The 26,468-nt window shown below is 38.1% G+C and overlaps 1 protein-coding gene across 1 annotated transcript in view; it reads right to left on the bottom strand.

The window, feature by feature from the left end:
- LOC126457798 (DNA topoisomerase 3-alpha) overlaps window positions 1–26,468 on the bottom strand; it is a 197,141-nt gene that overhangs the window by 67,932 nt on the left and 102,741 nt on the right. Inside the window, exons 10-12 of the mRNA XM_050094395.1 lie at window positions 4,799–5,003; window positions 4,448–4,719; window positions 2,210–2,467 (exon numbers count right to left, since the gene is read on the bottom strand). Coding sequence (XP_049950352.1) covers window positions 2,210–2,467; window positions 4,448–4,719; window positions 4,799–5,003 — 735 coding nt within the window. The remainder of the gene's footprint in view (window positions 1–2,209; window positions 2,468–4,447; window positions 4,720–4,798; window positions 5,004–26,468) is intronic.

Below are 26,468 nucleotides of genomic sequence, written 5' to 3'. Positions count from 1 at the left end.
AGGCAAACTGGTAAAGCATTTCTATATGCTCCAGAATTTATTAAAAAAAAGTATAGTGAATCACAAAGTGTTTCATGGAGACTGGAAAAAATATCAGGTACACACTAGAAATAAGTAATTCAAAACATGACTTCCAGATTCAGTTAAATGGTTTCCATCAGAGATGAAGTAAAATGACACCTGGTAATGGTCCCTGACTAAAATACTCAGAGTGTTTACGTCTTGCAATGTAGGTCCTGTGCTGGAATATACATGACACAATTTCGTATCCCATTGCAACTGAAATAAAGCTTCAGATTTACAAATAAAAAAAATTATTACACATCAAATAGGCACTCATTATTAATAAACATTTCTTAGTGATGGGGTGATTACATGTTAAAAATGACAGTTTCAAAAGAACATGACAATCAGTCATGGTGTGGCACAAGTTATGAATGGAAAATTGCACAAAGGGATAAAAACAGCCGACAAATGTATCCCAGATGACTGTATTAGGAAGACTACTCCAAAACTCAAAAGGATCCTCATTCATATGGAACTGGAGGCTTTCATAGGGTGTTACCACAAATCATAATCTACACACCACACAACTTGTCAAATATAATCTGGATTTCATTTCTACCCCTAATTGACTTTTTGGTAAAAAGGAGCTAAATATTTTTGCCAAAAAATGAACTGCACCCTGTGCTTTAAGATATGACTTGCAAGACGGGAAACTCAAATATTTCCAGATTTAAATATTCAATTTAAATGCCAGCATTGATATTCACAACTGATGTGATGTACTATGCAACTGTTGAATAGCAGCACAGGATAGAGAACAATGGTGAAAACTGGATGTGTAGACCAGACAGCTGGTGAAGAGGTACAGCACAGTACCTGAACTGAACCGGGGAGAAAAGATCTTTACAGTGCAGACTGCAAAAAGAAGTAATGGGTTGACAGGACACAGACTAAATACTGTGTGTGTGTTTGCAGAATTAGGCGCAGGGGCTAAAAATAGATATTACCTTATTAAAGAAGTGTTTTACCATTCACCTGGACTGCCTCCAGGAACCAATGATAATTTTAGAACATTATTTATTATATGATTCATTCAAGTAAACAGTCTTCTCATGTTCCTGATTGGCATTTAATTTCTTTCTTTTCCAAACTGGCACTTCCTTAGTGCTGCTATGATAACTATATTCGTCTCTGAGCTCTGTGTCACCACAGTCCAAATTCACTTCCATACCACTCTCAAGTTTAAGCTGAAAAATACTTCACCACATTACTGCCTTTCTTCTTCAGTCTTTCTCATCCATCCAAAAATGACTCAACACACTGTAAATTTGAGGCCAGCAGTCAGCTGAATTTTCTGACTGATCTGTTATACTTTCATTAAACTGTGAGCAGAATGCAGTATGCATTTCTGTTTGTGATTAATGTTTCTAAATACTGGTCAAATTATTTCAGATGTATGATATTCTGCTATCAAGGTAATTAATGTTGCTGGAAACAAGTTTCCACTTAGTGAGTAATTCTTATGTTGTGAGCAATAGAAGGAATGAATGCACACATGTGTAGCTTCAAGTGAGCCCTACTTTGACAGTGACAACCACTAATTGAACATATTTACTTAAGTACACAAATTCTGCGCAAATATCTTGTTTCTTTTGTGTCTGGTCTCATATATAACATTTTACAGTGGAATGTAAGAATGTATCTTCAGTAAACTGCTTGTCTACTGCCATGAGTTGATCAATTTTAATGAAACTTGTGACAGAATACAAACACAGTTCTATGTTGAAATACAGTCCCATTCTAACAAACTTAAATGAATAGTTCCTTAGTAACGGAAGCAATCCTATTTCTTTTGTGTTGAAGTAGTGTGAAATATATGATAAGATAAAACTTATCTGTTATTTAGAAGATATAAATTTCATTTATCCTACAAATATGACGGCAAAGCTTCCAAGAAATATTTAGAAACATTTGTGACCAAGAGGACCAAAAATGAAAATTATATTCTAAAAAGTAGTAAGCTGAAAATTACATTCAGAAGGTAACATTTTATTAGTTTAACAGACAAAAGATGACACTGGGTACTGATCTCTAAGGAGAAGGTCCCCTTCTCATTAATTATCTGCCAATGACAGTAATATACTTATTTTACCGTAGAAGAGATAAGTTTATTTTAGCTAATAGCAATTCAAAGCAGTGTTACCTGTCTACAATGCTCATTTTTAACTTCCACATGTTGTACACAGGACGGTAACCAAACAGCATTCCTGCAAGCAGGAAAGCCCATACAACCAATGTACCAGCCTTGATTATCTCTGCGTGATTTTGGTACCATATCAAGACCACATGATGGACATTTGCAAACAGCACTAGCTCCTTCATGTCCTATGGATGTTTCTTCCTCAACAAGGCGAGGCTGTTCATTAAAACTTTTTCCTAATGCTTCATCAATTTTAGCTGCCTGCCGAAGATATAAGTGGATATAATTATGAAAGCAACAAATATGCTCAGAACATTCAACACATTCTTGATCATTACAAAATTATTATTAGGAAAGAGTAGCAATTTATACTACAAGTTATGACTATCTACTGGCATACTATTTTGTATCTGTGTTCTTTGTAGTATACAATATCAAATAAAGACATTCCCTTACCTTCCTCCTACAATATTCTTGTGCTATGTATTATACACAAAATTCTAATTACTAGTATAACAAACAAGGCTTCAGGGGTTAAAGAGATGGTTTTATAATTTTCTCATGAATAAACAGTGTTCCCAAATCCCTTCACAACAATGTAATTTTTTGTACATGGCACTCTTGAGTTACTGTAAAGTGGTGTCTAATATTCTTCAGACAGACAACATACATATCACAATTTCTGATTTTACTTATAATGGGGTGGAAATGTATTCCTGGAACTTCAGTATCAATGACTGCTTCATTGGTACTGAAGATTAGCAGGAATGTGCCACACACAAGCACTGACATCTGTAACAATCCAGCACCTTGAGTTCAGTGTCATCAATCATCCTGCATACAGTAGTGACTTAATACCATTCGATTTTCATTGGTTTCCAAAACTTAAACAGCAACCTTGAGGAATTCACTTTCATAGTCAAACATTCTACAGTAATGATCTCACCAAACAGGTCTCCCAATTGAAGAATTGTTTTCTTTGTCAGGGTGACTTTGTTGAGGAAAAAAGATGTAAATGTAATGAATACAGATGTAAAATTTTAATAACATTCATTTTATTTAAAAAGCTTTAAGAGCTTTCACATAACAAATTCAAAGACATTACTTCTCACCACACTCTCGTACAAGGAAGTCATCTCTAAAATTTATATAATTTTGCAAGTGTTGGAACCGATTCTGGAAACTCTGACACAGATACCTTAAAATATAGTTTTGGATCAGTATAACAACTTCTGGAGATTAGGCAGACTTCACAGACTGTATTTCTCTTTTAGCATGACTGATTATGTCAGACGGTACTGCATATTGAAGAATTTCATAATAATCTTGAATGACAAAGGACTATTGTAACATCCAATGGTGGACAAAGAAACTTGTTTTTGATTCTAATAGAAATAACTGACAAAGATGTAAAATGAAACCTAAAATAGTTAATATATTATGTTGGTGAAACTACTCACTGAGTATTTCGCTGATTTCATATCATTTCCAACGACATTCCACTGTCCAACTCACTTCATGTGGGTTCATTCATTGTAATTTATATTCTGTATTGTCATTTAAAAGTACGCTAAATGTACGAACTTCATAACTTTCTAGTCACATTGATGTCACAATTTGGTAAAGTAACATCAGTATGCATGGAATGATTATGCTGTGCTAAATTTCAATTACATTTCTATCGTGGTCAGACTGATAACATGTCATTTAAAAATTTTCTGGAAGATTGTTTTATGCCACACTTAACTACAATGTGAAATTTACAAATTTCATTAAAAACATTAATATTACTGAACCCAAACAAAATAAAATTAGAAAGAAACAGACGGCTTCATCATCGCTTACCTTCATGATGTGCTACTGCCACTACATTCAACGGAAACACACAACATTAACTAACAGCACTCCCAAAATGTTAGTTTTCCTTCCTCCACATAGAAGTTGGGTTTCTTTTAGCTTGGATTTTGAAGGACATTTCCCCGCTGCTCTCCCAAATCTCGACCTACCATGACCAGCTTCCCCCAATCACTTCCTCTCTGAAGTTCTGAAATCTAGTAGTGCTGTTACTGCTACTATGTGTCTGTACTGATTATACAGGGAGTTGCATTTCCTGAAGGTAAGTACTGATCAGCTAGGTATTTGTCTCTTTGCAAGTTTAACACAGTCCTGAACAGAATCATTCCTTGTATTAACTAAAAATAAATGAGGCAAATATATTAGCAACAACACCATAATAAGTACCTGTTCTAAGGCAATTCGAAAGACTTCTTTGTATTTTGCTAACTGCTCTGTCAGCACAAGTTTTGGGTCTTTTGTTCCTTCACATATTCTCTTCAGGTCGATTTCCAGCTCAGCACGCAGATTAGGCTTCGACATTGGAAATCCCATTGAGTCATAACCCTCAACAAGACCCATCCCCAGACAACCAGGCACAAAATACATCTGATTCTCAAGACCAACATAGGATCGCTGCTTTATTGTCTCTATATGATCAGCATGAGTTGCATCAGTCCCTGATGGAATTGAAATTTATGGTTAAACAAAACAAAATGGAGAGCTAAGTGAAATACGAGGGTTCTGATTATCTTTTACCTATGCCATGTTTTTCCATAAGGGCTATGAGATCTGCTTCTGTCAACAGATTAGGTGGGCTGGTTTCACCATCAACCATTTCTATTGTTGTTGGCTTAAATTTCTGATTATTTTGGTAGATATGTATTTCTTTGGCATTCCATTTTTCATAAGGATAAACATCCAAGTAATTCCTTGCAATTATCATCAGGCCACTTGCCACGAACTAAAACAAAAACAAATACATTTATCAAAACTCTGATTAATGAGACTATACAACTTACATTATAATTATAACAATGACAATAATCAATTATTAATAAAATTATTTAATTGTATGAATATAATAGATGGAAACATTCCACGTGGGAAAAATATATCTAAAAACAAAAATGATGAGACTTACCAAACAAAAGCGCTGGCAGGTCGATAGACACACAAACAAACACAAACATACACACAAAATTCTAGCTTTCACAACCAACGGTTGCTTCGTCAGGAAAGAGGGAAGGAGAGGGAAAGACGAAAGGATGTGGGTTTTAAGGGAGAGGGTAAGGAGTCACTCCAATCCCGGGAGCGGAAAGACTTACCTTATGGGGAAAAAAGGACGGGTATACACTCGCACTCACACACACACATATCCATCCGCACATACACAGACACAAGCAGATCAAATGTCTGCTTGTGTCTGTGTATGTGCGGATGGATATGTGTGTGTGTGCGAGTGTATATCCGTCCTTTTTTCCCCATAAGGTAAGTCTTTCCGCTCCAGGGATTGGAATGACTCCTTACCCTCTCCCTTAAAACCCACATCCTTTCGTCTTTCCCTCTCCTTCCCTCTTTCCTGACGAAGCAACCGTTGGTTGCGAAAGCTAGAATTTTGTGTGTATGTTTGTGTTTGTTTGTGTGTCTATCGACCTGCCAGCGCTTTTGTTTGGTAAGTCTCATCATCTTTGTTTTTAGATATAAATTATTTAATTGGATAGATAAAAAATCTACTCACCTAGTGGAAGCAGAACACACACACGAAAGACTGTTGCGATTGGCAAGCTTTTGGCTTCAGTGGCTCCTTCTTCAGGCACAAGGGTTGAAGGGGAAGGAAGAAGGGTGAAGGAAAAGGACTGGAGAGATCTAGGAAAAGGGGTAGATTTTGGGAAAGTCACCCAGAACCGTGGTTCAGGGGAGACTTACCATACAGGATGTGAAGGAAAGACTGATTGTTGGGGAGTGCATCTTATCCAATGCAGTCCCCAACAATCAGTCTCTCCTTCTCAACCTGTACTGTACATCTCAACCTGTACTGTAAGTCTCCCCTGACCTGCGGTTCTGGGTGACTTTTCCAAAATCTACCCCTTTTCCTAGACCTCTCCAGTCCTTTTCCTTCACCCTTCTTCCTTCCCCTTCAACCCTTCTGCCCAAAGAAGGAGCCACTGGCTCTGAAAGCTTGCCAATCAGAACAGTCTTTTACGTGTGTTCTGCCACCGCTTGGTGATTAGATTTTTTATCTATCCAATTAAATAATTATATTTAAAAACAAAGATGATGTGACTTACCATACGAAAGCGCTGGCAGGTCGATAGAAACACAAACAGACACATACATACACACAAAATTCAAGCTTTCGCAACAAACTGTTGCCTCATCAGGAAAGAGGGAAGGAGAGGGAAAGACAAAAGGAAGTGGGTTTTAAGGGAGAGGGTAAGGAGTCATTCCAACCCCGGGAGCGGAAAGACTTACCTTAGGGGGAAAAAAGGACGGGTATACACTCGCACACACACACATATCCATCCACACATATAGACACCATATGAATATAATAGAGGGAAACATTCCACGTGGGAAAAATATATCTAAAAACAAAGATGATGTAACTTACCAAACAAAAGTGTTGGTATGTTGATAGAGACACTAACAAACACAAACACACACACAAAAATCAAGCTCTCACGACCCACGGGTGCTTCATCAGGAAAGAGGGAAGGAGAGGGAAAGACAAAAGGATGTGGGTTTTAAGGGAGAGTGTAAGGAGTCATTCCAATCCCGGGAGCGGAAAGACTTAGCTTAGGGGGAAAAAGGGACAGGTGTACAGTCGCACACACACACATATCCATCCGCACGTATACAGACACAAGCGGACATATGTAAAGGCAAAGAGTTTGGGCAGAGATGACAGGTGAGGTATGAGCGGCGGGAACTTGAAATTGCGGAGCTTGAGGCCTGGTGGGTAACGGGAAGAGAGCATACATTGAAGGGCAAGTTCCCATCTCCAGAGTTCTGATAGGTTGGTGTTAGTAGGAAGTATCCAGATAACCCGGACAGTGTAACACTGTGCCAAGATGTGCTGGCCGTGCACCAAGGCATGTTTAGCCACAGGGTGATCCTCATTACCAACAAACACTGTCTGCCTGTGTCCGTTCATGCGAATGGACAGTTTGTTGCTGGTCATTCCCACATAGAAAGCTTCACAGTGTAGGCAGGTCGGTTGGTAAATCACGTGGGGTAATTAAATAATTACATAATCATTAGTTAAAAACTATACTGAATCCCAAAGAAATCATGTAAATTTTTATAGAACTAGTGAAATGCAAAGGTCCTGTACATAATACATTTCTAACTTAAAACTGAAAAATATGCAGCACAATGTTAACCAGCAGAACTACAACAGTATAATGCCTCAGTGAATAGAGCAACAGAAAATCAAATCATTAAAGATGATAACATTAAAACTAAATTTAAAAACCTAATTTGTGACACACTAACAAACATAATATCTACAGCGAAATTTATGAGCAAAATAAGACAGCCATTTGAAACAAAAATTGATGAAAGAAAGGTGGAAGGGTTACTGCCTTAGAAAAAATAAAGAAAAGATCTAGAATTTGGAGTTTAAACATCACAAAACTGAACCAACAATTCTACAGAGTGGATCAAATGGAATTAAGTACAACTGCCTAGCATTTGCAGATGACTATGCAATGCTTTCAACGTATATAACAAAAGCAGTTGCTTGAATAAATCTGTTACAGAAACATGAATGGTCTCCGAATTTCTGCTGAAAGAACTAAATTTATGACGATCATCAAAGATGCACCAAAATATACAGAAAAGCATATACATAAAATAGAAAGTATTAGTATGTTTATATCTCAGGCAAATCATCCAACTGATTGGATTAGAAAAATTGGACACAGACATATGAATCAATTAAACAGAAAGCATGCAGATTTTAACAAAACCATTTAGAACAAGAAGCACATCTCAAGAAATACAAAATTTAAAGAAGTCATGAAAAGACATACCAAAATATAAATAAAATAGCGAAAGTAATAACAAAGAGAAGTTTATCTTTTCTATAACATCTGTGCCAAATGGAAGAGAGCAGTCTAACAAAACAAATCTTCCTGTATTTGTGGAAAAGAAGTCAACAACAGCTTGAAGCACAGAAATAAGTAAAGAACTTATGGTGTGAAGGAAAAAGGCACTGCTGTTACCACATCACTATTTACTGTATAATAAAACACCACATTGCTGGGGGTCTCAAATAATGCATACTTTTGTAAATTTTGTAACTTTACAACTGTGTTCTCTCCAATTGCTTTGTCCTCCATCGAAAAAATAAAGCCATGGTAACAGATGAGCACTACTCCAGTTTTAATAAGGGATTCATCTGAAATTATTTTGAAAACAACCTTGTTTGGTAGAATGCAACTGCCCATTTTTTCTTCTACTTTTCGTACTGTCTCCTTGTGGTTACATAACAATTTCTTTAACAGTTAAATGACATTCTTCTTGATGTTTCTACAAACAAATACTAAAAACAGTAACAGTCTGCCTGATAATAACACAGTCCTCTAAATCTAGTATCCTGCAATGGCTTACTACAAATACACATGACTTTTTCATTTATTCACTTCCTTCGAGAGAGATTTCCAGTTTTAAAAGTTGTAGGCATGATCTTTTAATGGCACACAGTATCTGTTCGACTGCTTCCATAACAGCCTCAATAATAAATTAGGTCAACCTCAACTTATAATCCAAAGTGTCTAATAGGAAATATAAGATTAGATTTAGAATGTAAATAGTGTAAAGAGCTAGGATGCTACATGCAATGAGCAGTGATGAGGGAAACAGAAAAGAAAAAATGGGATCTGATAATGGAAAACAGAAACGGAGAAATAAACCTACATTCAATGCAGATGACATGAGACAAAGAAACTGTAGATGGCACTGGCACAGTGCAGGAAGAACAAGAAAAGAGAAATAAAATGCCAGGTTGATATGGGCAAATAATATGTGAATCAAAACAAAAGTGATAGTAAAAATCATTTAAAAAGAAATCAGTAACTAGCACTGGATATAGCAGTTTAAGGAGACAAGTGACTTTGTAGAATTGATTATTTGCTGTTATTCACAACATCAGGATTCATAAAAATCTGTGCTATTACAAGGTACATTTCTGGTGTTTCGCACTGATTTATCTTATACTGAATGTATTACACTGTACTGAAAACTGAAATATCAACAAATGTTAGGAACTTATTACAACTAAAGAGTGACTAGAAAAAACTACTGTTGGTGACAACAAAAGGAATCTTGATTTTTTTGGTGGATATTGGTACACATGCAACAACATGCACTACATAATATATTCCAAAATGCTGCACATAAAAACAGGATTCTTCTGTGACCCATACCTCGAGTTCTACTGGTAATAGAAAGGTAGGGTCCAGAATTTTGTGTAGCTCTTGGGCTAGGAATCATTTGTATGCCCAATAGAAGGAACGTCTTACTGTCACTATGTTACAGTAAAAGGTCAAAGTATGAATATTATATCATTTCTTCTGCTTAGGCAAATGGAGCAAATTCGGTGGTTCTTTTTGTGTCTGATGTGGTCTATGCTGGGTCTGAAGAGGTTTATGGTGGTACCATTACTTCACAGATGGTTCCTTAGAACCACTGCCCCCCCCCCCCCCCCGCCCCTCCCCCCCCAAAAAAAAAAAATAAATAAATAAAAAATCAGCCATTTTCTAATATCAAAACCAAGTTGTGGATTTCACAACAGCTGTGGACAGCAAATGGCTACAATTTTTATGATATATTCCCAAGATCCTGATCTCGAACATCTAGAATATTTTCTTGATATCTTTATCGATTTCTGAGAAACAGTGGTTCAGAATTATTCTGCTTCTACGCATAAAATCTAGTATGAGATGGAATCTAAATAATAAATAACCACAACAAGTTGCTCAAATTTTAATAGTATGTTCTCTACGCATTTATCTTGAAGTGCCATCTTCCTGTTTTCAAAATTCTTTATTAGTTCACTGGTGATTCCTTACAGAACCCCAAAAAAGCATTGCTTTATGTATATAAAGAACCCCAAAAAAGCATTGCTTTATGTATATAAACACACACACACACACACACACACACACACACACACACACACATACACACACACACGCCAAATTCAGGCCACAGATTCCAAGACAACTGAAATTTTTCTGATCCATTCCTCAGATCCTAATGTCGAGTATTGTTGAAACTTTTCTTGATGTCTTTATCCATTTCTGATATACAGAGGTTCATACCTATTAGCTCATGGGCAAATCTTTACGAGAACCCTAAAAGAAGCGTCTCCCCACCCCCCTCCCTTCCCTCGATCCACAACCAAATTGCGGATTCCATTTTGGCTACAAACAGCATATGGGTGAAATTTTTACAATGAATTCTTTAGATCCCAATCTCAAACAACTCTGAAAATTTTATTGATATCTTTATCCATTTCCAAGATATGGAGGTTCAAAGCTACCTTACAATCACCACAGAAAATTGCTCAAATTTTAATGTTATATTCTCTAGGCAATTATCTAAAAGGGCCAGCTTCCTGTTTTAAAAAATCAGCAACTGTTATACAGGCCAACAATTTTTATTTTGTTTTTTGAAATAGGTTTTTTACTTTTATAGCTGATCTTTATAGATTTTTATGAGCTGAATCCTAATCTAGCCTTAGTTATTTTGTATCACCCATGGTTTTCAAGCAATATGCTTTTTATTATGTAGTATAAAAATCCTATGCTATACGGTAAATGGGGAAATTAATGAAATACTTCGTTACAACATAAGCAGGGTATGTATTTACAGTAAGCTACTTAAAACAATTTGGGCTCTACACTTTCTGTATTACAATGGAATTCATTATCATCTGGTTCATCTAAATCGGCTAGTACATCAGAAAATACTTCTGTTGGAATAGAATATAAATCATTTTGTGGTTCAGGAACCGGCAAATCTACACTATGCCCTACTAGTCGGATGGTGAATGGAAGATTAGGGTAGCTTATTACCTTCTTGTTTTTCGAATTATGACCAGTAATATCGACAATACAAAAGTAGCAATCATCGGAATGGTTTCTTGGCTCCCTCCATATCATATGAGCAGCAAATCTAAAGGCTTTTTTCTCCTTTTTGGACCATTTTCTCAGGTCTTCAACACATACATAACATACCTTATGTGGCGCCCAAGATTTATCTTCATCACCAAGCTTAGATCCAAAGTATGATAGATAAACCTTTTTCTCAAAGTCTGTAATGTTTCTTTGGTGTTTTTTAATCACAAATTCACCACAAATTCAACAAAAACTGTCAGCAGAGTTTTTACAATCACGATTAGACATTGTACTGAGCATATGTACATTAAATGGGGAAAGTGAGGTTAGGTTGACACTAAACAAAATACCATCTGTTAACACAAAAATAGAATTGACCTTTTTTTGCCAGCAAATGTTTTTAGCAGTGCTACCAACTTCATCTACATTCATTAACCTCCTTTTTAAATTATTTTAACTACATAAAACCTGTTAAATTCTTTAAAAAATCGCTTAGTTTAATAAATTTAACCGTAAAATGTGAAGAAATGGTGGGTGATACAGTTTTTTAAGTATCATATTTGGATTTCCCACCCTAAAAAACATAAGAATAAGATATTGTCAGCAAAAAAGTTTTTCCATCGTTGGCCTGTCTTATCAATAAACGCCCCACAATCATGATTTTTGGGTACCAAAACCGAGCCACAGATTTCAAGACAGCTATACACATCAAATGGCTGTAATTTTTACTATACATTTCTAAGATCCTAATGGCATACCACCTTGAAAATTTTCTTGATATCTTTACCATTCTCAAGATACAGATGCTCAAAGTTATCTTACATGTACACAAAAAATAAAAACGTAAAATTCAGTGTGAGGCAAACATGCAGTTTATTAAGTAACTTATTACAGAGAAATATGCTGTAAAATGTCTCGAGTATCATCAGAATGGTTACTGGAACCCCACGTTGTAGTACTGAAGCACATGCATTTTTGTGCATGTAACTTTGGTCCGAGGTGTAAAATTAGTTTTGCGTTATTTCAGTTTCCCATAAGTAAACTATAATAATTTTACTGACCCATCAAGTTCCTTTTATATGATTGGCACGCCCTACTGTGACAGGAAAAAGAAGGGAACCAATGGAAAAAATGCTCCTAACAGAGCACAAAAAAAGAGAAATACACAGCTGTTTAAAATACTCCAATTCAAAAGTGGGGTACCAGCTGCCTCATTCTGCCTTCCTCAGCATCTTTAAAAATTCACTCAAAAATTTTTTCAAGTGGACCTAGTCACATTTTTTATGCTACAAGAGAAGGTGACAGTGGTAGTGGGAAAGAGGCACAAAAATAATAAGTACTGGAAGATAGTAGTCAGTGGTACACAAACAGAGGAGGAGACAATGGCAGTGTCAGATGAACAAAGAGACATACTGGAAGTGGAACAACTGACGGGGAACAGAACAATGCTAGGAAAAGAGTGACGGAGACAGTGCCAGTGGGAGAGGAATAAAGAGACAGAGGAAGTGTAAATGGTTGAAAGCCAGTGATAATGAGACACAGAGTCTATGGCAATGACTATGAGGAGAGGGAGATAGTGACAGTGAGACCAAACACAGCAATTTGAAGTAAAGAATGAATGACTGAGACAGCAGCACTATGATATAGGAAGAGGGAAATAGTGACAATGAAAGGAGGCAGTAGCAGTAGGACAAAAAGGAGAAGGCTGTGGCTGAGAGACCAGAGACAGTGACAGTTAGAGAGACATAACGACAACGAGTTTGGCTGGATGAATGCATGAGAATGGGCAGGAGGGAGTTGATGGGTATAAGTGACTTATAGAAATGGACTAGTGGATGTGAGCGAGTTACAGTTAGGGGAGCTCTTAGGCTCGAAAGTTGAATTGCGAATTAAAAGGAATGTGAATATTTTAGCATGACAACATTTTTTGAGAAAATTTTTAAAGGTGCTGGGGAAGTTAGAATAAGGCAACTGGACCTCACTTTTCAGCCATAGGCTTTTGAACAGGAGCAAATTCACCTTTTTTGTGCTCCAACAGGAGCATTTTTCCTCTTATATATTGTTGTTGTTGTTGTTGTTGTTGTGGTCTTCAGTCCTGAGACTGGTTTGATGCAACTCTCCATGCTACTCTATCCTGTGCAAGCTGCTTCATCTCCCAGTACCTACTGCAACCTACATCCTTCTGAATCTGCTTAGTGTATTCATCTCTGTGTCTCCCTCTACAATTTTTACCCTCCATGCTGCCCTCCAATACTAAATTGGTGATCCCTTGATGCTTCAAAACATGTCCTACCAATCGATCCCTTCTTCTAGTCAAGTTGTGCCACAAACTCCTCTTCTCCCCAATTCTATTCAATACCTCCTCATTAGTTACGTGATCTACCCATCTAATCTTCAGCATTCTTCTGTAGCACCACATTTCAAAAGCTTCTATTCTCTTCTTGTCTAAACTGTTTATCGTCCACGTTTCACTTCCATACATGGCTACACTCCATACAAATACTTCCAGAAACGACTTCCTGACACTTAAATCTGTACTCGAAGTTAACAAATTTCTCTTCTTCAGAAACGCTTTCCTCGTCATTGCCAGTCTACATTTTATATCCTCTCTACTTTGACCATCATCAATTATTTTGCTCCCCAAATAGCAAAACTCCTTTACTACTTTAAGGGTCTCATTTCCTAATCTAATTCCCTCAGGATCACCCAAGTTAACTCGACTACATTCCATTATCCTCGTTTTGCTTTTGTTGATGTTCATCTTATATCCTCCTTTCAAGACACTGTCCATTCCGTTCCACTGCTCTTCCAAGTCCTTTGCTGTCTCTGACAGAATTACAATGACATCGGCGAACCTTAAAGTTTTTATTTCTTCTCCATGGATTTTAATACCCATTCCAAATTTTTCTTTTGTTTCCTTTACTGCTTGCTCAATATACAGATTGAATACCATCGGGGAGAGGCTACAACCCTGTCTCACTCCCTTCCCAACCACTGCTTCCCTTTCATGTCCATCGACTCTTATCACTGCCATCTGGTTTCTGTACAAATTGTAAATAGCCTTTTGCTCCCTGTATTTTACCCCTGCCACTTTCAGAATTTGAAAGACAGTATTCCAGTTAACATTGTCAAAAGCTTTCTCTAAGTTTACAAATGCTAGAAATGTAGGTTTGCCTTTTCTTAATCTAGCTTCTAAGATAAGCCGTAGGGTCAGTATTGCCTCACATGTTCCAACATTTCTACGGAATCCAAACTGATCTTCCCCAAGGTCGGCTTCTACCAGTTTTTTCATTCATCTGTAAAGAATTCGTGTTAGTTTTTTGCAGCCATGACTTATTAAACTGATAGTTCGGTAATTTTCACATCTGTCAACACCTGCTTTCTTTGGGATTGGAATTATTATATTCTTCTTGAAGTCTGAGGGTGCCTAAGTCTGTTACACAAATGAACCGTAGAGGAACTATATTCACTTCATAAATAATCCCCTGACATGTGGATCCTATGTGAGAAACAAAACCCAAATTTGTGCCATTAACAGTCTAGTCAGGTTCAGCAGAGACATTTGTATAGTGAAGAAGTTTGATATTCACAAAACAGACATCTAAGGCCATTAACACAGCTTGCTGGGTCAAGCTCGTGTGAGGACATGAAGTGTAAATGTTTTCTTCAAACTTTTTGTTAGAGAATTTCTTCTAATAATTTGCACCTCCATTAAATTAAATAGAAAATATGAACCTAGAGAGCACTGGTCTGCACCACGATTAGAACTGAGAACTGATGCCACCCTTGGATCACAAGACGTGTGGTACAAGCTGCTGGGTGCTGGCCTTTCTTGTCATGATATTTGTGGGTGAGCCTCATAACTGAACAATAAATATAAGAACAATTGTTACTTATGTGAAGTACAGTATTCCTGGAATCCAAAAATAAAATTTTTTGTCTCAGTGTCTCATCTTTCATGATAATTATGTAGCTTAAGTCATCAAAGTGGAAAGAGAATACCATGTGAATTTAATGGAACCATTCAGGACCACAGGTGGAAGTAAATACACATCACAGGTTGTCAAATATTTGTAACTATTTTGCCAACTCTTAGTTGTGCTAGGGGCAGCTATATAGTGAAATGCTTGTTGTGCTCATCTACCTTGGGTTCTCAGAGGAGAGGTGCAAGGGTATTTGGTTTTTATGCAGTGTTATCTCTAGATACTTTCTAATGTCTGCTTTCAGGTTATTTATGTTTAAGGCATTCTATTAGATTTAATCTAGGAGTCTTCATTTTTGAAGTTTTCCGATGTGTGAGGGGGCTGTTAACGCTTGTGTTATATAATTTCAGTGCAGAGATACAAAAGCTAGTTTCATGCATAAGCTACCACTATTCTAATTTTTCATGTTGAGAGCTACCTACCTCTACTATGATTACGGTAATGAGAGAGTGATAACTGCAGCAGTGCCTTGTCTGCAGAGCTGTAATGTGCTCACTTACTAAAACGATAGATAACTTTGAAATCATTTCCAACTTTGTTGTAAAAGCTGTATCTTATCACTTCCTCCCACAACTGTCTTAACTGAGCTTCTGACTGTCACAAGCAAGTGACGAGTCCTGACCCTCCAAGACATATGTGTCCTGGCAGCCTCGCACGAGTAGCCACAGGGGTCTGCTTTGTGAATACCAACTTACTTCACCAACAAAACACGAGAAAGACTCTGAAAAGATATGAAGGAACTATGAGTGACACGAAACAGTATTTCGTTCATCGCCTAAGTATCAAACAAGACAGGATAAATCATGGAAGCAATGAAAATGCTTGTTAGTATGCATTACATATGATAGATTTGGAGGTAAAAACATATGAAAGTGCCTATTTTTTCTGTTTTGCTTCTGCTTCAATAGTCATAAATTCAGTTTTTCCCTGTAAATTCACAATCTGATTTATTATTCTGTGGCATGGATGTATTTTTCAATTATCCATAATATGTGAACATTTTGGCGGTATTCCTCATTTGTGCATGAGGTAAGACCAAACACAGATACAGTCTCTGTTTGAGGCCAGCAGTGCACACTATCTTATTTTTCAAACAACTTACGGGCATTCAGCCAGGTAATATTTACAGCGATTGCCGATATTTCAGCGGGAGTACACCCCGCCATTTTCCAGGCGCAAACTTCAACGGACAGGTGATGTCCAAGCAAATTTAAAACCTCGGTTCTTGGAGTAGTTCAGGAAAGATAACACACACACACACACACACACACACACACACACACACACACACACACACACACACTAGTGCCACTAAAGGTGACGAAAGTCAGAGGTATCGATAGTGAAAGACTACGAATTAGCTGGTGAGGTAACATTGACTCTGTCCCTCTGTTTTTTGACAAGGTAGAGAGCAGGATGCCAAGCCGAGTTTAAACAAAAACCTACATCCATGTTTACAAAGTTGCTCAGTAATTTAATCTCAACAGCTTCCCTAATAACACTGTCCCAATAGCTGGATGTGCATGCCAGTATCTTGGCATTGTTATATAATATTGGGTTCAGCAACAGCAGATCTACTTGGCCACTGTAATTGTGTGTGCCATTTATGCTCAATACATCGGTCGTCCATGGTCCTGATAGTCTGACCAATGTATGGCATGTCACAGCTACAAGGAATGTGATATACATCCGTGTTACACAAACCAATTTCATCCTTTAGATGGAGTTCGAAAAACACATTTCACATTGTATTTCCATAAAATATGACCAATCTTGTTGGAAGTGCTTCCTGTGTAAGACAAATAGGCAGTAGACTTAGGTGTTGACTCAGTATTATCATCAGTCACCCGATACACAGTTGGTCAATAGCACAACACACGTTCAATCTGCCTTGCTCAGCTGATAAAGTCTCAGTGTCGGAAATGACATGTGCTCTGTGTACCAAGGTACGAAGTAACCTTCACACTGAGCCAGATGGTGACAACTAAAACAGCCTGTAAATACAAGTCAGTTTGGATATGTTTCTGGTAAATTGCATGTCCCAACCTTTCTCCTAACCAAAACATCAAGAAAGGGAAGGCAACCATTCTCTTCCATCTCCACTGTAAAATGAATGTTTGGATGAATTGAGTTCAAATGATCTAAAAAGGCATTCAAATTTGTTGTTTGGTCTCATGGTTGGGAGAATTTGAATGACTTTTTAGAACATCTGAACTCGATCCTCCCGAACATTCATTTTACGATGGAGGTGGAAGAGGATGGTTGCCTTCTCTTTCTTGACATTTTGTTTAGGAGGAAGGTTGATGGATCATTGGGACATGCAGTTTATCAGAAACGTACTCACACTGACTTGTATTTACAGGCTGATAGCTGTTACCATCCGGATCAGCATGAAGGGGTACTTTGCACCTTGGTACACAGGGCACATTTCAATTCCAACACTAAGACTTTGCTAGCTGAACTGGCTCATCTTGAAGCTACATCTCGTCAGAATGGATATAGTGAAAGACAGATTGAATGTACAGTGTGCTATTGACCAACTGCGCATTGGGTGACTGATGATAATACTGAGTTGAAGCCTAAGTCTACTGCCTTTTTGCCTTATGCAGGAAGCACTTCCAACAAGACTGGTCATATTTTATGGAAATATTATGTGAAATGTGGTTCCGACCTCCATCTAAAATTTGAGTGCTTCTTGTTCTGTAAAGGATTATCTTGGTTTGTGTAAGGCGGGTGTACATCACATTCCTTGTAGCTGTGGCATGGCATACATTGGTCAGACTATCAGGACCGTGGAGGACCGATGTACTGAGTATAAATGGCACACACAACTACAGCAGCCAAATAGATCTGCTACTGCCGAACACTGTTTAGCTACTGGACACACTATGTTACATAACAATACCGAGATATTGACATGCATGTCCAGCTATTGGGGCAGTGTTATTAGGGAAGCTGTTGAGATTAAATTACCATGCAACCTTGTAAACAGGGATGGAGGTTTTTGTTTAAACTCTGCTTCGAATCCTGTTCTCTCTCCCTTGGGGGGAGGGGGGGGGGGGTGAAGGGACAGAGTCAAATGTTACCTCATCTGCCAGTTCGTACTTTTTACTATCGATACCTCTGACTTTGGTCGTCCTTGGTGGCACTAGTGTTCAGTAAGTGTGTATGTTATCTTTCCTGAATTACTACAAGAACTGAGGTTTTAAATTTGCTTGTACATCGCCTGTCCATTGCAGTTTGTGCCTTGGAAATGGCAGGGTGTACTCCCGCCGAAATATTGGTGGTCGCTGTAAATATTACCTTGCTGAATTCCTGTAAGTTATTTGAAAATTGTATACGGCAGGAGAAACTCAGGTCTTACTATCTTATTGTTTCTTCTTGGCTTCTGGATAATGTCATTTTGTACACATTTTTAGTTTTGTTAATGAAAGATTTTGTCACAAGCTGAACAGGATAAGTATGCAGTTCATTTTTATTTTTCAATTACGTAATCTGCTGTTGGTTTGAAACTGTCCCTGAGAACAGCATCTGGTAGCGCTGTCCCACTTAGGGCTGACTGAGCAGGCTAAGGATAGCAGTGAGGACACTGTGAGCTGTGCATGAAGTTCTTCATAGTGCATAGTTAGTGCAGTTGAGACTTGGCAATATAGCTGACGATGTTTGGCACATCAAAACCTTTCAGTACTGACACCAAGTGATCCTGCTAAATTTTTGTAATATTCTCTTTTTATACTGATGAAGTAATCTGAATAGTCATTACGTTTTTGTGACATCCAGCTAGCAAATTAAATTTTTTGGTCCTAGGGAGGTAATTCCACACTTAAATTTCAACTGGTTTTATATTTCATGTTGTGAATTGTCTGTGTTAACTACCTCCAGAACAATGGCAGAGAGCAAAACAACGCAGTGTCATGCTTCAAGATCTAAGTCAAGGGTAGTTGCTGGTTCAGATTTCGTTGGCCCACTATTGTGTATTGCTTCAGTTTCTGCCCCCCCCCCCCCCCCACCTCCTCACTCTCTGCAAATAGCCAAAACAGAATTCAGTAACAAAATACTAAGAATAACTTTACATTGCTACAACTGAATGGCCAGCCTATTTTTATTTTCTTTTACTTTTAACCATAAACCACCTCCTGTAATTAAATAAACTTAATTCATTATTAGTTTTTATTGTTACTATTATTATCATTGTTGTTCATTCAATTGCAAGAGCTTTCCTATCCCTACTTGATATCAATGCACATGACTAATGATTCTGAATGAATGGACTGTTGCACGTTTCACTTGGGTAAAATATTTGGGAGGTAAAATAGTCCCCCATTCGGGCAGGGACGACTCAGGAGGACGTCGTTATCAGGAGAAACAAAACTGGTGTTCCACGGATCGGAGCGTGGAATGTCAGATCCCTTAATCGGACAGGTAGGTTAGAAAATTTAAAAAGGGAGATGGATAGGTGGTTCATGGTGTGGGTTCCTGTTGTCATGTCCTAGTTCATGAACCACAGGCAACGTATGAGTGGCCAAGTAAGTGGTCCTGACAGTCGGGATACCAGTTACTTTGGAATAAGGCTGGGCATCTTGGACATATTCTGAGTCATGGTCACCTTTCTGCTCAGACGGCAAAGGCTACCAAATCCACTGGTTAGTCCCTCAACAGTTTGAGGTAAAACTCAATGGGACCCGGGGCAAGTAAGGCTAGCAACCTGCTTCCCTGGTACTTTAAATATGATGCTGGCAACAATCAGAGCAAAATGCCTCGGACCTTTGGAGGTGACAGAGTCCCACCTCTAACTGACAAACCAGGGACTCCAAAGATACGACTTGGCAAACAAATGGTAATGAGATGGGGAGCTATTAATATCAATGGGGGCTACTCTGGGAAGAAGGTAGAGCTGGCAGAGGCTGCAAGTAAGATGGGGCTGGACGTTTTAGCTGTTAGTGACATTCGGGTAAGGGGTGAGAAAGAAGAGGAAGTGGGAGAATACAAGGTCTACCTGTCAGGAGTCAAAGCAGGAATAGCACAATGGGGTGTAGGGCTTTACATCAGGAAAGAAATGGAACCGAGCATTGTTGCAATAAGGTATGTAAATGAACAACTGATGTGGATAGATTTGACAGTGTCTAGCAAGAAAATTAGGATTGTGTCAGTATATTCACATTGTGAAGGGACAGATCAAGCTAAGAGGGATAGTTTTTATAACGCACTCAGTGATGTAGTTGTTAGAGTACAGAACAAGGACAGTGTTCTGCTCACGGGTGATTTTAATGCCAGGATTGGAAATCGAACAGAAGGGTATGAAAAGGTTATGGGTAAATTTGGAAAGGATATGGAGGCCAATAGGAACGGGAAACAACGCTTGGATTTCTGTGCCAGTATGGGCTTAGCAATCACAAACTCCTTTTTTAAACATAAGAACATTCAACGGCATACTTGGGATGGCAGGGGAACCAGATCTGTCATTGACTATGTAATAACAGATCAGGAATTCAGGAAGGCTGTGAGGGACACAAGTGTATTCAGGGGATTCTTTGATGACACTGATCACTATTTAATCCACAGTGAAATTGGTATCGTGAGGCCGAAAGTGCAGGTCAGGTCCATATGTAGGAAAATAAGAGTGGAGAAACTTCAGGATAAGGAAATCAGGCACAAGTACATAACAGTGATCTCAGAAAGGTACCAGTTAGTTGAATGTAGCCAATTACAGTCATTGGAAAAGGAATGGACAAGGCACAGGGACACAGTACTAGAAGTGGCTAAAGAATATCTTGGAACAGTAGTGTGTACAGGTAGGATGAAGCAAACAACTTGGTGGAATGACACAGTCAAGGCAGCCTGTAAAAGGAAAAAGAAGGTGTATCAAAAATGGCTACATACTAGAACTCAGGTAGACAGAGAAAGTTATGTTGAAGAAAGAAACAAAGCCAAACAGATAATTGCAGCATCCAAGAAGAAATCTTGGGAAGACTTTGGAAACAGGTTGGAGACTTTGGTTCAAGCTGCTGGAAAACTATTCTGGAATGTAATTAGCAGTCTTCGAAAGGGAGGTAAGAAGGAAATGAGAAGTATTTTGAACAGGTCAGGAAAACTGCTCGTGAATCCTGTTGATGCCTTGGGCAAATGGAGGGAATATTTTGAAGAGTTGCTCAATGTAGGTGAAAATACGATCAGTAATGTTTCAGATTTCGATGTACAACGGGATAGGAATGATGAAGGAAATAGGATCACATTTGAGGAAGTGGAGGTAATGATCAATAGATTGCAGTGCAATAAAGTGGCTGGGGTGGATGAAATTAAGTCGGAACTCATCAAATACAGTGGAATGTCAGGTCTTAAATGGCTACATAGGATAACTGAAACGGCGTGGGTGTCGGGACAGGTTCCATCAGACTGGACGAAAGCAGTAATCATACCAATCTTTAAACATGGAAACAGAAAAGATTGTAACAACTACAGAGGTATCTCTTTAATCAGCGTTGTGGGTCAAATCTTCTCAGGTATTGTTGAAAGGAAAGTGCGAGTATAGTTGACGACAAATTGGATGAAAATCAGTGTGGGTTTAGGCCTATTAGAGGTTGTCAGGTCCAGATCTTTAGCTTACAGCAAATAATGGAGAAGTGTTACGAGTGGAACAGGGAATTATATCTATGCTTTATAGATCCAGAAAAGGCATATGACTGGGTTCCTAGGAGGAAGTTATTGTCTGTTCTACGAGATTATGGAATAGGAGGCAAACTTCTGCAAGCAATTAAAGGTCTTTACATAGATAGTCAGGCAGCAGTTAGAGTTGACAGTAAATTGAGTTCATGATTCACAGTAGCTTCTGGGGTAAGACAAGGCTGCAACCTGTCTCCACTGTTGTTCATATTATTATGTTGAAAACAACAGACTGGCTGGGTGAGATTAAGATATGTGAACACAAAATAAGCAGTCTTGCATATGCGGTACCGGGATTCGGTTAAGAATGATTTTGAAGTAATAGGCTTAACATCAGAAGGGGCACCAAAGTTAGCACTGAATAGGGGATCATGGAAAAATTTTATAAGACTGAATGCTGAAAGGCATAATCAGTCTTAAATGGTGATGGTGATGGTGATGATGATGATGGATAGGTTAAAGTTAGATATAGCGGGAATTAATGAAGTTCAGTGGCAGGAGGAACAAGACTTCTGGTCAGGTAAATACAGGGTTCTAAATACAAAATCAGATAGGAGTAATGCAGGAGAAGGTTTTAATACTGAGTAAAAAAAATAGGAGCATGGGTAAGCTACTACGAACAGCATAGTGAATGCATTATTGTAGCCAAGATAGACACGAAGCCCACACCAACCATAGTAGTACAAGTTTATATGGCCACTAGCTCCACAGATGATGAAGAGATTGAAGAAATGATAGAAGAGATTATTCAGATAGTCAAGGGAGACAAAAATATAACAGTCATGGGGGACTGGAAGTCGATAGTATGAAAAGGAAAAGAAGAAAAAGTAGAAGGTGAATACTGAATGGGGGAAAGGAATGAAAGAGGAAGTCGTCTGGTAGAGTTTTGCAAAGAGAACAACTTAATCATAGCTAATACTTGGTTTAAGAATCATAAAAGAAGGCTAAATACGTGGAAGAGGCCTGGAGACAGTGCAAAGTTTCAGATAGATTATATAATGGTAAGACAGAGATCTAGGAACCAGGTTTTAAATTGTAAGACATTTCCAGGGGCAGATGTGGACTCTGACCACAATCTACTGGTTATGAACTATAGATTAAAACTGAAGAAACTGCAAAAAAGTGGGAATTTAAGGAGATGGAACCTGGATAAACTGAAAGAACCAGGGGTTGACGAGAGTTTCAGAGAGAGTGTTAGGGAACGATTGACAAGAATGGGGGAAAGAAATACAGCAGAAGAAGAATAGGTAGCTTTGAGAGATGAAATAGTGACGGCAGCAGAGGATCAAGAAGGTAAAAAGATGAGAGCTAAAACAAATCCTTGGGTAACAGAAGAGATACTGAATTTAGTTGATGAAAGGAGAAAACATAAAAATGCAGTAAATGAAGCAGGCAAAAAGAAATACAAATGTCTCAAAAATGAGATCGACACGGAGTGCAAAATGACTAAGCAGAGATGGCTAGAGGACAAATGTAAGGATGTAGAGGCATACATCACTAGGGGTAAGATAGATACTGCCTTCAGGAAAATTAAAGAGACCTTTGGAGAAAAGATAACCACCTGTATGAATATCAAGAGCTCAGATGGAAACCCAGTTATAAGCAAAGAAAGGAAAGCCGAAAGGTGGAAGGTGGAAAGAGTATGTAGGGTTTATACAAGGGCGATGTACTTGAGGGCAATTTTATGGAAATGGAAGAGAACGTAGATGAAGATGAAATGGGAGATATGATACTGCATTAAGAGTTTAACAGAGTACTGAAAGACCGAAGTAGAAACAAGGCCCTGGGAGTAGACAACATTTCATCAGAACTACTGGTAGCCTTGGGAGAGCCAGCCCTGACAAAACTGTACCATCTGTTGAGCAAGATGTATGAGACAGGTGAAATGCCCTCAGACTTCAAGAAGAATATTATAATTCCAATCCCAAAGAAAGCAGGTGTTCACAGATGCGAAAAATAGCAAACTATCAGTTTAATAAGTCATGGCTGTAAAATACTAACACGAATTCTTTACAGGCGAATGGAAAAACTGGTAGGACCTGACCTCGGGGAAGATCAGTTTGGATTCCGTGGAAATATTGGAACATGTGAGGCAATACTGACCCTACAACTTATCTTAGAAGATAGATTAAGAAAAGGCAAACCTACATTTCTAGCATTTGTAGGCTTACAGAAAGCTTTTGACAGTGTTAACTGGAATACACTCTTTCAAATTCTGAAGGTGGTAGGGGTCAAATACAGGGAGCAAAAGGATATTTACAATTTGTACAGAAACCAGATGGCAGTTATAATAGTTGAGGAGCATGAAAGGGAAGCAGTGGTTGGGAAGGGAGTGAGACAGGATTGTAGCCTATCCCCGATGCTATTCAATCTGTATATGGAACAAGCAGTGAAGGAAACAAAAGAAAAATTCGGAATAGGAATTAAAATCCATGGAGAAGAAATAAAAACTTTGCGGTTTGCCAATAACATTGTAATTCTGTACAAGACAGCAAAGGACCGAGAAGAGCAGTTGAATGGTATGGACAGTGTCTTGAAAGGAGGATATAAAATGAACATCAACAAAAGTAAAACGAGGATAATGGAATGTAGTCAAATTAAATTAGGTGATGCTGAGGGAATTAGATTAGGAAATGAGACACTTAAAGTAGTTAATGAGTTTTGCTATTTGGGGAGAAAAATAACTGATGATGGTCGAAGTAGAGAGGATATCAAATGCAGACTGGCAATGGCAAGGACAGCATTTCTGAAGAAGAGAAATTTGTTAACATCGAGTATAGATTTAATTGTCAGGAAGACTTTTCTGAAAGTATTTGTATGGAGTGTAGCCATGTATGCAAGTGAAACATGGATGATAAATAGATTAGACAAGAAGAGAATAGAAGCTTTCGAAATGTGGTGCTGAAGATTAGATGAGTAATCATGTAACTAATGAGAAGGTACTGAATGGAATTGGGGAGAAGAGGAATTTGTGGCACAACTTGACTAAAAGAAGGGATCGGTTGGTAGGGCAGGTTCTAAGGCATCAAGGAATCACCAATTTAGTATTGGAGGCAGCATGGAGGGTAAAAATCGTAGAGGGAGACCAAGAGATGAATACACTAAGCAAATTCAGAAGGATGTCAGTTTCAGTAGGTACTTGGAGATGATAAAGCTTGCACAGGATAGAGTAGCATGTTGAGCTGCATCAAACCAGTCTCTGGACTGAAAACCACAACAAAAACATGTAAACTAACATGGAAATTCCGGGTAATCAGGTGCTTGTTCCACTTGTGATATTCGATTTCGAGTACTATTCATAATCCTTCTGGCAACATCGATATAATGCCTTGTGGGAGTAGGCAAATGGTCTGCTTTATGGGCACCAAGCAACACTCAAAAAAAGTTGCTGGAAAGATTACAAGAAACCACCAGTGACATTTGGATTGTTTTGATTGTTAAGGGATCATACAAGAAGGGACCATTATGAAAGCAATGAATAGGTTAGTTAGTACGCATTATGTGTATGTGTTAGTACGCATTATGCAGAATGGCACATTGCTCACATTTACAGTTTAGTTTCTGTCTTAATGAACATAATTTTCAGTTTCTTCTTTTCTCAGATGAATTGATTACTGTGTAGCACTGAATAATAAGTTAACTGCTTTTCTTCTTGCTTCCATCCCCACCAACATAGTTCTGCACACTGGTGCTAGTTATAAAACACTATTTATGTGTGTCACAAGACTGCACACAGACACAGTTGATTTCGAGGTGCAAAGTATTTTATATCTTATGTTTTGTGATTTGTGGGGGGAAGGCTGATTTCCACATACTTTTTATTCCACTGAAATAAGTTTTTATTCCAAACTATCAAAGTTTCTATTCTGGGGAAATTCTAATCATGATGGTAAATTATATACCTCAATATTTCATTTTCTGTATGAGCAGAAACTAATATCACTAGCTTTGCTATCCCTAAGCTGAAATTATATAGCACCAGTGTTTACACCCCATCCCTCTCCCCGTCCAACCAGAAAGCTTCAAAAATGAGGAGTTCTAGATTAAATCCAACTGAATACCTTAAATACAGATAGCCTGAAAGGTGACATTAGAAATTATCATAAATGATCATGAAAAATGTTGTGTAAAATTAAAATGTGCTCACACCTCCCATATGAGATGAGCACAGCAAGCATTTTGCTACATCACTGCCCCTAGGACAGCTAAGGCCTGGCAACATGATTGCAAATATTTGGCAACTGTGTAACAGAGCATTCACTTTCTTTTGTTGTCCTGAATGGTTCTGCTAAATTCACTTGGCATTTCCTTTCCCATTTTCTCATGTAAGATGAGACACAAAATTTAACTCTTGGACTCCAAGAATACTGTACTTCATGCAACTAACAACTGTTTTTATCCTTAAATTGAATTATGATGCTCAGCTACCAATACTGTTGTGAGAGAGACCAGCACCCAACAGAGTCTTATTAGCTCAGCTGGTTCCACTTGTCTTGTAATGCAGGGGCAACATCAGTTCTCAATTCTAATCACAGTGCAAACACTGCACTCTAGGTTCCTCTTTTCTGTTTTATTTAATGGAGCTGCAAATTATTAGAAGAAATTCTTTAATAATTACTGAAGAAAACTTTTACACCTCAAGTCTTCTCTTGAGCTCGC

Source organism: Schistocerca serialis, chromosome 2 (assembly GCF_023864345.2).
Source record: "Schistocerca serialis cubense isolate TAMUIC-IGC-003099 chromosome 2, iqSchSeri2.2, whole genome shotgun sequence".
Lineage (NCBI taxonomy): Eukaryota > Metazoa > Arthropoda > Insecta > Orthoptera > Acrididae > Schistocerca > Schistocerca serialis.
The sequence above is the reverse complement of the archived record's forward strand: the minus strand, read 5'-3'. Positions and strand labels throughout refer to the sequence as shown.